Source organism: Montipora foliosa, chromosome 7, assembly GCF_036669935.1.
Source record: "Montipora foliosa isolate CH-2021 chromosome 7, ASM3666993v2, whole genome shotgun sequence".
NCBI lineage: Eukaryota > Metazoa > Cnidaria > Anthozoa > Scleractinia > Acroporidae > Montipora > Montipora foliosa.
Genome location: NC_090875.1, coordinates 37,678,473 through 37,688,472, shown reverse-complemented (window position 1 = coordinate 37,688,472; position 10,000 = coordinate 37,678,473). Strand labels below are relative to the sequence as shown.

The 10,000-nt window shown below is 40.2% G+C and overlaps 2 protein-coding genes across 5 annotated transcripts in view; one reads left to right on the top strand and one right to left on the bottom strand.

The window, feature by feature from the left end:
* LOC138009464 (uncharacterized) overlaps positions 1 to 5,017 on the bottom strand; it is a 124,113-nt gene extending 119,096 nt beyond the window's left edge. The window contains exon 1 of one of the 3 annotated variants that reach the window (XM_068856485.1): positions 4,936 to 5,017. In XM_068856485.1, the coding sequence (XP_068712586.1) occupies positions 4,936 to 4,999 (64 nt within the window). In that variant the 5' untranslated portion in view covers positions 5,000 to 5,017. Of the gene's footprint in view, positions 1 to 1,470; positions 2,010 to 4,935 lie in introns of those variants that run through there. The other 2 variants (XM_068856486.1, XM_068856488.1) reach the window with 2 other exon arrangements.
* Positions 26 to 9,621, top strand: LOC138009465 (uncharacterized). Of its 2 annotated transcripts, none has more exons than XM_068856491.1 (3): positions 26 to 843; positions 5,869 to 6,196; positions 8,786 to 9,621. In XM_068856491.1, the coding sequence occupies exons 2-3, from the start codon at positions 5,887 to 5,889 to the stop codon at positions 9,025 to 9,027; spliced, it is 552 nt and encodes a 183-aa protein (XP_068712592.1). In that variant the 5' UTR covers positions 26 to 843; positions 5,869 to 5,886; the 3' UTR covers positions 9,028 to 9,621. The 2 variants fall into 2 exon arrangements, with proteins under 2 accessions (XP_068712592.1, XP_068712591.1); XM_068856490.1 differs by lacking the exon at positions 26 to 843 and adding an exon at positions 2,549 to 3,214.
* Positions 9,622 to 10,000: the final 379 nt, after the last annotated feature.

Genomic DNA, 10,000 nt, shown 5'->3' with positions numbered 1-10,000 from the left:
TAGGCTTGATATAACTGCTGGAATGTCGATTTTTTTGAGGCGTCAGCAACTTAAGATTGAATTGAAGGTTTATGATATATTTTTGCCAACGACAGTTCTCTGAAGATCAATTCAGTTACGAGAGACGAGAAACTGAACACGAGGTCTTCACAAGCAAGCTGTTTAATTATTGTCACATTGGTTGAAGAATCAGAAACAAAGAAACAGAAGCTTCACGAAAAACCATAACCTGCTATCAGGTGTATACTTTTCTTTAGAGAAAGCGCGCAAAGGTACGCTTTATACAATTTCGCCGCCCACCTGTCGAGAGTGATGTTATATCGTATCATGGTATGAATGTCAGCCAATTTTATCGGAAATTACCTGCACATTGCGATTCAAGGAAAGACGACGAAAGCAAAATATAGAACTCTACCTTGAATATCTACGAAGTCAGACTTTATCCATACAAGCAAAGCTACTAGTATTTCTGCAAATTTCGCTTGAGACTTGAATGATTAAAAAGCAGGGTTAGCGAGCTTAGAGTCCCGTGAGCCCATGTAGAAGTCATGGAACAAAATTGAGGAAAAATACAAATATGGCAACTGAAATTCGATTAACTTTCGAATGTACACTCGGATCTACAGTGGACTTGCGCCGAGGATATAAAGGTGGAGAAGGAGAAGAAGAAGCTGCATTGAAATCCTTCCAGTTCTGTCTGAGTCAAGTTCTTATCTGAATTCCAGTTGTCTCACGCCCTCGATATCCACATTATGCCGATGGATTGCTATTCTCCCGCAGGCGTAATTAAGTATCGAGCGGAGCTACTTCAAAGTTACTAAACGCAGAAAAGAAAGTCGAAAGGTAGTGGACCTTCCAACATAAACCTTGATGTATTTAATGTTTGCTCATTTGTAGTTAGCTGAAATTCTTAACTTTTCCCTATATGAACTATAATCAAATTTTCCCCTAGCAGCATTCATTTAGTTCAGCTTAAATTTCCTTTTACGAAAACGGAAAATTTAGCGTCGTATAGCAAACTGACTACGATTTAGTAGCGTGAAGCTCTTTGAAGGCAACTTGGTGAAGCCTCCATTTTCCAGAAAAAAAAAAACAGGAGCGGAATAACGCCAGTTCAGTTTTTCCTACTCATATCATGCTACCGGTGCCAGCTAGTCGAACTGATGATCTGAACCTGCTATGCGCATGGCCCTGACATTTCTTTTCTCAGCAACAATCATCACTCAGATTCCGATAGGAGAGATGAAGACCCGATACACCTTAACATGATCTAAAGACATCATTTAGTTCATGTTTCCTTCAAAATAATATACGATTTGAAAAAAGCGGCATTTACAAGTACAAAAGATACAACTTTTAAATTTAGTTCCGTTTCCTCTGTTGTGCCCGTCTTCGACAGTTCTTTCCTTTTCAATATAACTTGCCTATAGCTCAAAACAACAAGCACCAAGGAAATATTGCTATACTTACCTTGATAAAGCCAAAAAATCACGATGCAGAGACCTAAAGTCCTGAGAATGAGCTTTGTCATTGTAGTGCTAAGAATAGTAATCTGTGCACTGTCTGCATGTTACGTAATCCCGCGTTCAATTTATTCCCCTTTTACGTCACGTTCAATAAACTATAAATCAAGGCAGCTGCGTGTTAATTAGGAAAATTAGCCAATAACATTGCCTTATTTTCGGTGCGATATTGTTAAAGTCTTGGATAGAGTAAAATCCTACTGATACTAAGTTTTGAGCAAGTCGTGTAAATTAATCTATTATTAGTCAACCTGACCCTGGTTTGTCGTAAATCATGGCTAGACGCTGATATCCCCCCACTTATGGGCGCTTTAGTTTAGTTTAAACCGTATTTATTTAGGAGGAAGACTGGAGCTGTTTATAGTGCGTTTTCACATGACTTCACGGCAGCCATGTTTAGTCTCCTTGAAAACATCTTAACAAATTAAGATAATTACGTACAGGATAAGGGTGATGCTCACTCGTGCTAATTGGAATTCTTTTTGCCTTCCTCGATTAACTAAGTGTAAAGTATAACGTTAAGTATCTCCGCATTGAATGGGCATAACTAAAGCAAGGGCAGTTTTCGCTTACTAAGCAAAATTTATGATCAACAAGATGCGGCATTTAAATTGATCAATTTAATCATGATATTCTCCACGCTTGCGAAAAGCAGTTTTTGTATGGTTTTCGTTGAAGACAGTTAGTATAAAGACTTCATTTCCTTTGCGTTTTTACGACTCTTTTCGAGTTTCTGGTCGTATCACAAACAATTTGAAACAGATTCCGCATTCCATTCAGTTAGTTAAATTATATAACGTTATTACAAATGGCTAATTTACAATTTCATTTCTTTAAACATTGTCACATCGTTTTCATGAATCGTCTGTACGTTTGCCTCGTTTAAAGACTTTTATGTCCTTTCCACAACAGAACTACCAGCTAGATATCGAAACTAGCTATGATATTGTAGTATTTGCCAAATTTTTCTCTCTGTTGCGGTGTTCCACACACTCAATGTCTTTCTCGTTTCGAGTACTTTAGGATACTGTGGATTGCGGTATTTGCCACATTTTTCCTACTGTTGCGGTGTTCTACACTCTCTGTTTCCCTCTTTTTTCAGCTACTAGAAGATTCCTTTTTCAGCATTTTTGTTCCATGCCTTCTACATGGGCCCAGGGGCAGATATTCCAGACAGAGTTCTATATTTTGTTTTCCTGGTCTTTCCTTGAATCGCAACGTGCAGGTAATTTCCCGTAAAAACTGATTAGCTCACATTTATAGCATGACACAAGATAACATCACTCTTGACAGGTAAGCGCCAACCGACTCCTTAACAAATTGTATTAGGCGTACCTTTTCGGACCCTCTCTAAAGAAAAGTACGCCTGATCGCAGGTTAGTAAAAACCCCAAACCATCGTGTTGCGTTCGACACATTTTCCTTTCAGTCAGTAGATAGAGTTTAATTTGGACATACGCATTGCACGGCAACTGAGATTTGAGTGCCTCTCGAATGGTCATCCACTCGCATCTACAGTGGACTTGCGCCGAGGGCATGAAGGCAAAGAAGGAGAAATAGAAGCTGCATTAAAATCCTTCCAGTTCTGTGTCAGCCAAGCTCTTATCTGAATTCCAGTTGTCTAAGACCCACGATATCCACATTTTGCTGATGGATTGCTGTTCTCCCGCAGGAGAAAAGTGTCGCGCGGAGGTAATTCAAAGTTAATAGATGGGAATAGTTATGAACACCGACCAAGTTCTTTATTACATTTTCTTTCTCGCCATGACCGTACTCAAAAAATACAATAGGTGTTTTATTCTGCCCGAGGAACTAGCAAAATAAACGGGTCAGTTACTTAATTCATGCGTAAACGCAGAACAAAAAGTCGAAAGGTCGTGGACCTTCCAACATAAACCTTAGTATATTTAATGTTTGCTCATTTGAATTTTGCTGAAATTCTAAATTTTCCCTCTATGAACTATAATCAATTTTTCCCCAAGCAGTATTCATTTTCCTTTCAGTCAGTATATAGCGTTTAATTTGAACATACGCTAATCGAAACAGGCTGGTTTAAAAGTTGAAGTTGACTTCAAAGACATAGCTAAACATGATTTAGGGACCTCTTAAGTCCCCTTGAAAATACCAACAAATTAAGATAATTACGTCCGCGATAAGAGCGATGCTCATTCGTGCTGTTAGGAGTTTTTTTTTTTTTTTTTTGCCTTCCTCGATTAACTAAGTATAAAGTATACCGACTGTAATATTATGATCATAATAACAAGAAAAAAAAGGCCTCGCGAACATCGACGTGACAAAGAGGAAAGTTTTCGTATGTTAAGACGCTCCAGAACGTTTTAGAACTTTCGTAGAGGCAATGTAGGAATAAGTGAGCACCTTATTTCTGATTTCTTTAGTCGATGCAACAACCGTTACTATAAATAACGACATGGCAACTGAAATTCGATTACACTCGAATGTACACTCGAGTCTACAGTGGACTTGCGCCGAGTACATGAAGGCAAAGAAGGAGAAGAAGAAACTGCATTGAAATTCTTCCAGTTTTGTGTGAGCCAAGTCCTTATCTGAACTCCCTCGATATCCACATTTTGCTGATGGATTGCTGATCTCCCGCAAGCGAAAAGTGTCGGGCGGAGCAAATTCCAAGTTAATAGATGGAATAGTTATGAACACCGACCAAGTTCTTTATTATATGTTCTTGCTCACCTTGACCGTACACAAAAAATACAATAGCTGTTTTATTCTGCCCGAGGAACTAGCAAAGGAAACGCGTCAGTTACTTAATTGATGCGTAAACGCAGAACAAAATATCGAAACGTCGTGGACCTTCCAACATAAACCTTGGTATATTTAATGCTTGCTCATTTGAAGTTTGCTGAAATTCTTAACTTTTCCCCTCCATAAACTATAATCAATTTTTCCTCAAGCAGCATCCAGTTAGTTCAGCTTAAATTCCCTTTTACGCAAACGGAAAATTTAGCGTCCCAGAGCAAACTGACTACTATTTAGTAACGTGAAGCTCTTTGAAGGAAATTTGGTGAAACCTCAACCTCAACAAGAGAGGAATGAAACCAGTTCAGTTTTCCTCTACTCATATCATGCTATCAGTGCAAGCTAATCGAACTGATGATCAGAACCTTCTATGAGGATGGCCCTAACATTTTTTTTTGCTGGCAACTATCATCACTCAGATTCCGATACATCTTAACATGGTCTAAAGATGTCATGTAGTCCATGTTTTCTTCAAAATAAGATGAAATTTCAAAAAGCGGCATTTACAAGTATAAAGGATACAACTTTTAAATTGAGTTCCGTTTCCTCTGTTGTGCACGTCTTCAAGAGTTCTTTTCTTTTCAATATAACTTGACTATAGCTTAAAACAACTAGCATCAAGTAAATATTGCTATACTTACCTTGATAAAGCCAAAAAATCACGATGCAGAGACCTAAAGTCCTGAGAATAAGCTTTGTTATCATGGTACTAAGAACAGTACTCTGTGTACTGTCTGCATGTTACGTAATCTCGTGTTCAATTTATTCCCCTTTTACGTCACGTTCAATAAACTATAAATCAAGGCAGCTGCATGTTAATTAGGAAAATTAGCCAATAACGTTATAGCAATGATAACAATGATATTATTATTTGATCAACATGTACCATTTTGAGGTTGACTTGAAACAAAATTGATATCCTCATCACCCACAAAAGTAACCTCTGCTGTTGGCATTTTTTATTTTTTTTACTTTTTAAGGGAAACTAGTGAGCAGCACACAGCAACTGATCTTGTTAACTTTGTTTATTATCCGACCGGTTTCGTCTGATCAAACAGACTTCATCAGGGATTCTAACAAGACCGTGTGTAAAGGGAACTAGTTTTATACATGAACTTATAGTACAAAAGCACGTTCCAGTAAGGGTGTTATCAGCAAAACACCCACAAGAAATACGCGCAGGATATAACGTGAATCCTGCAAGTGAAACCCTGCCATAAGAAAACAAAATTAAGTGCATTTGTCGCCATGTTATTTTAAGTAATGCCTGAAAAATATTTATGAAAGTCAAGTAGACTAGTGCACGACTGATAAAACAACGCGAATATCAGTCGTGCAGTAGTCTACTTGACTACACGATCTTCTCTGATCCAACACTGTGCAAATATAATTTCTGACGGTTGAGCGTGCGAATTAGACAGAAATTGATATTTCCACGGCACGAGAACAGAAGGGTCTGGGTACGATTGGTGTAAGGCATGATGGGTAGCAGGTTGTCTATAAAGTGTCAGTTCATCACGTGGTGAGGCATTCTAGGCCTGCATCAGTCCGATTAACTTTTGTTTCTTTCCAAGTCTTTTCTTTCAACTGCCATGGATGAAGAGGGCGCTTCGAAAGACGTCATTGCTAAAATGATAGAAACCAACAACCAGACCATGATGAAATCAATGGAGCAGCTTTTCCAGAAATCGATAGACGAGTTAAAAAGATCGCACGTGGACTCGTCAGACGCTCAGATTCGTGAGATCAAGCAACTTAAAATGGAAGAACCAAGGCGTTTTAAAAAGAAAGCGAATGAAGATCAATTCAGGTTTAACGCGAAGATTCAGGACACCTTAGAGGAAACTAAAGCAGCCGCTCAAGTGAATGCTCTGGACAAAGTTAAGGACTCGCTCCAGAAAGGTGAGGACTTATTGAAAGAGCGCCAAAAGCACAATCTTCTTGCCGACAAGTCAGAGTACGGCTGGTCTACGGTCCAGGAGTATAAAAAGAGCGAGATTGCTGATGACTCTGACGATGAGAAAAAGATGTTTAAAGCTGAAGCACGCGCAAAGGCACATTTAAAACAGTCGGCTTCAAGATCCCGAGCTGCTGCTTCGGGGTTCGCTGCCAGAAAGGTTTCGGTCGTTCAGGATTCAGGTCCCAGTCGTTCGGGCGAACGAAATTCGCTAGATCTTAAACAAATTCCAACGGTGGAGGCACAAAGAAGGAGTCGAATTAGACCCGGGAATTGTTTTCAATGTGGCAATCCAGGACATTGGAGAGCTCAATGCTCGACTTTTCAATCCAAACCCAGTACAAGCTTCTGACTAGATGAGGACGATCAAGGTGTAGTTGATTCCATTGTTACTAATGATTATCTAGTTGTCGATGATGATGTTTATTTTCCTTGAGTGCCTTGTGTGGGAGTCGATTCTTCTCGTGCACAGTTTTCTATTCTTGATTCGTATGAATTAAATTCTATTACATCGGTTAGAGGAAGGCTAGCAAAATGCATTTCAGAGTGGGAAGGAATCAATGCTCCGGGTTTTATATTGGATGTTATTCGAGAAGGCTATAAAATTCCTTTTGTTTCTCTCCCTCCTCCGAAATATAGCGATAATAACTTATCTGCTATTAAGGAGAAGGACTTTGTCTCCGAGGCGGTTCTAGTTTTACTCAAGATGAATTGTATCGAAGAATTAGATGAAGCTCCCGATATTGTGAATTCCTTGTCAGTTTCCACACAATCGTCTGGGAAGAAGAGATTGATATTGGACCTTAGACATGTCAATTTGTACGTTTACAAACAAAAATTTAAATGCGGAGATCTCAAAGTCGCGCTTTCAATTATTTCACTGGGGTATTCCCTTTTTAAGTTTGATCTTAAGTCGGGGTATCATCATGTAGAGATTTTTCCCGAGCACCGAAAGCTAGGTTGTGTGATTGACACTATTCCGGGCACCATTGCTGCCAGTGATCAACGACTGCGCAAATTTGTTAATTTTATTGATTTCCTCAGTGATTGTGAATCTCGCGTAGTTAAAGCTAGGGATCTGGCTTCGCTTATTGGCATGATCATTTCATTCTCTCCTTTTGTGGGTAACGTCACGCACATTATGACTAGGTCATTATACCATGTGTTATATGGTAGGTCATCGTGGAATTCTAATGTCCAGCTCAATGATGAGGCTATTCGGGAAATAATGTTTTGGAAACTAAACGCACGTTCTCTGAACGGTCGGGCAGCGTTGCCTACCGAAAGCAAGCCCTCGAACATTGTATATTCGGATGCTTCTGATTACGCTTGCAGTTCTTTTGTTGAAAACGAAGGTAAAATATTTCAGCAGAACTGGTCGTCCGATGAGCGTAAGAAGAGCTCTACTTGGAGGGAATTAAAAGCGGTTCAGTTAGCTATTAGTAACTTTGCTCACGATCTCAAAGGCCAACAGGTGGCTTGGTTCACTGATAATCAGAATGTTGTAAGCATTGTAAATAGTGGAAGTTGTGTTGAGCAATTGCAGTCTCTTGCTTTAGAAATTTTCGCTTCGTGTGCAACAAATAGCATTTCACTCGAAATGAAATGGGTCCCTAGAGACCTGAACACAGTAGCGGATTGTCTCAGTAGAATCATAGACTTTGATGATTATGCATTAAACGATGATATTTTTAGAATGTTGGACGTTAGGTGGGGTCCGCATTCGGTGGACAGGTTCGCTTGCAACTATAACACCAAGCTTGCTCGCTTTAACTCTAGGTTTTATCACCCTGGAACAGAAGCGGTTGACGCATTTACTCAAGATTGGAAATATGAGAATAATTGGCTAGTGTCCCCGGTTTCCTTGATTGTAGGAGTTATCAATCATTTGAAACTATGCAAGGCTGAAGGATGTCAATTGTTGTTCCAGTGTGGAAGTCATCCTATTTTTGGACAGTCTTGTCTCAAGACGGCAGACATTGGAGTCCTTTTGTGCATGATTGGTTGTTATTACCTCATCGCAAGTGTCTCTTTGTCAGAGGCAAAGCTAAGAACCGTTTGTTTGGAGCTAAGAATTTGTGTTTTAAAGTGGCCGCTCTTAGAGTCAAGTTTAATGTCAGTGAACGACTGTGTTCATTAGGTTTTTGTACTGAAGATGATGGATGGTGCGATAAGCGCAATTAAGTCAAGATGTGACCTTTTCTGGTTGGAATTTATGTTGAATGCATGGCATGCAGTAGTGTGACTGGATCTTTGGTATCCACCTTCCATTAGTTTTTAGCGAATCTTTGGTATCTGCTTTTTCCCGTCATTGTCCAGTGTGGGACAGTTACTGGTGTTTTATTTTCAGTTTCAAGTGTACTAATGGATCTAGCGAACTAACGTGTATGTAAGGTGTAGAGATAATAAAGTCAGCGTTTCGTAACCGAATTTGTTTTCTTTAGGCACATTTACACTGGGGAAGTAATTTTAAGTTAAGGTTTTTATCAAGAATTATCAGCGCCCACCATTTTGTTGTCTCTTTTTTCTTTCAGATGTGTTCCAGCACGGAGTCTGGAAGGATGTCGGAAATCTAGAGCACCCCGATTTGAGGAATTTGGCTGATAGAATGAAATCTACTGTTCTAATGTCCAGGGCTACCGGCACTGTCGACGGATACACGCGAGCGTTCAACAAGTGGAAAGAGTTTGCCTCGCGTTGGGGCGAAGTTACTTCTTTTCCGGCTGAGCCGCTTTCGGGTGGCCCTTTATTTACAGTACTTATTAGAAACTACTAGCTCTTGTAGTTCTGTTGATGCCGCGTTCTATGGGATAAAATGGGTGCATGAAACCGCTGGGGTGGCCTCCCCTACTGATAGTTCGCTAGTTGTGGCGGTTAGGGACGCGTCTAAGAGAATCTTAGGCACCGCAAGGTCGAATCGGAAAAGGCCTATCACAACGGAATTACTTAAGAGTATAGTTGGCGGGGCTGACCTGTCTAACGGTTTGGAGCTTAGAAATGTTTGCCTATATCTACTGTGTTTCGCGGGTTTCCTCAGGTTTGATGACGTCAGTAGGATTAAAAGAAATCAAATTTTCTTTCACTCCGGGTACTTGTCAATTAAAGTCGAGAAGAGCAAAAATGATCAACTAAGGCAAGGTGATGAGGTACTGATCGCAAAGGGAGAGGGTACGGCCTGCCCAGTCAAGATCCTAGAAGAGTATCTAAACAGGTTTAATATCGACCCTCTGTAAGACCAATTTATTTTCAGGCGGTTGATTAAGACCAAAAAGTACGTCAAGTTGGCCTCCAATAATAAGCCCATTGGTTACAGTACTTTTAGGGACCACGCGCAAAACCCTGATTGGTTTTGTACCTGACCCCAGGTCTACGGCACTCACTCGTTCCAGTCAGGGGGGGTGGGGCGGGGCATTTGCTGCGGCTAATAGTGGAGTGCCTGATAGAGTCTTTCAGAGACACGGTCGTTGGAAGTCCGCAACCGCTAAGGATGGGTATGTTGAAGACAGCACAGACGTCAAACTTTCAGTCTCTAAGTCCTTGGGTTTGTAACCGATACTGCTAGTTTTCTTGTTTTTCTCTTAGACAAATCGTCAAGCCCGTTCTTTGTCTTCTAGGTAGTTCATGCTTGCTGCTGGTGCGAGGCCGAAAGATATCAAAATAAACCTAATGGATTGCATTTGTCTGTGTAGTGAAGTTGAAATATATAATTTCTGACGGTTGAGCGTGCGAGTTAGACAGAAATTGATATT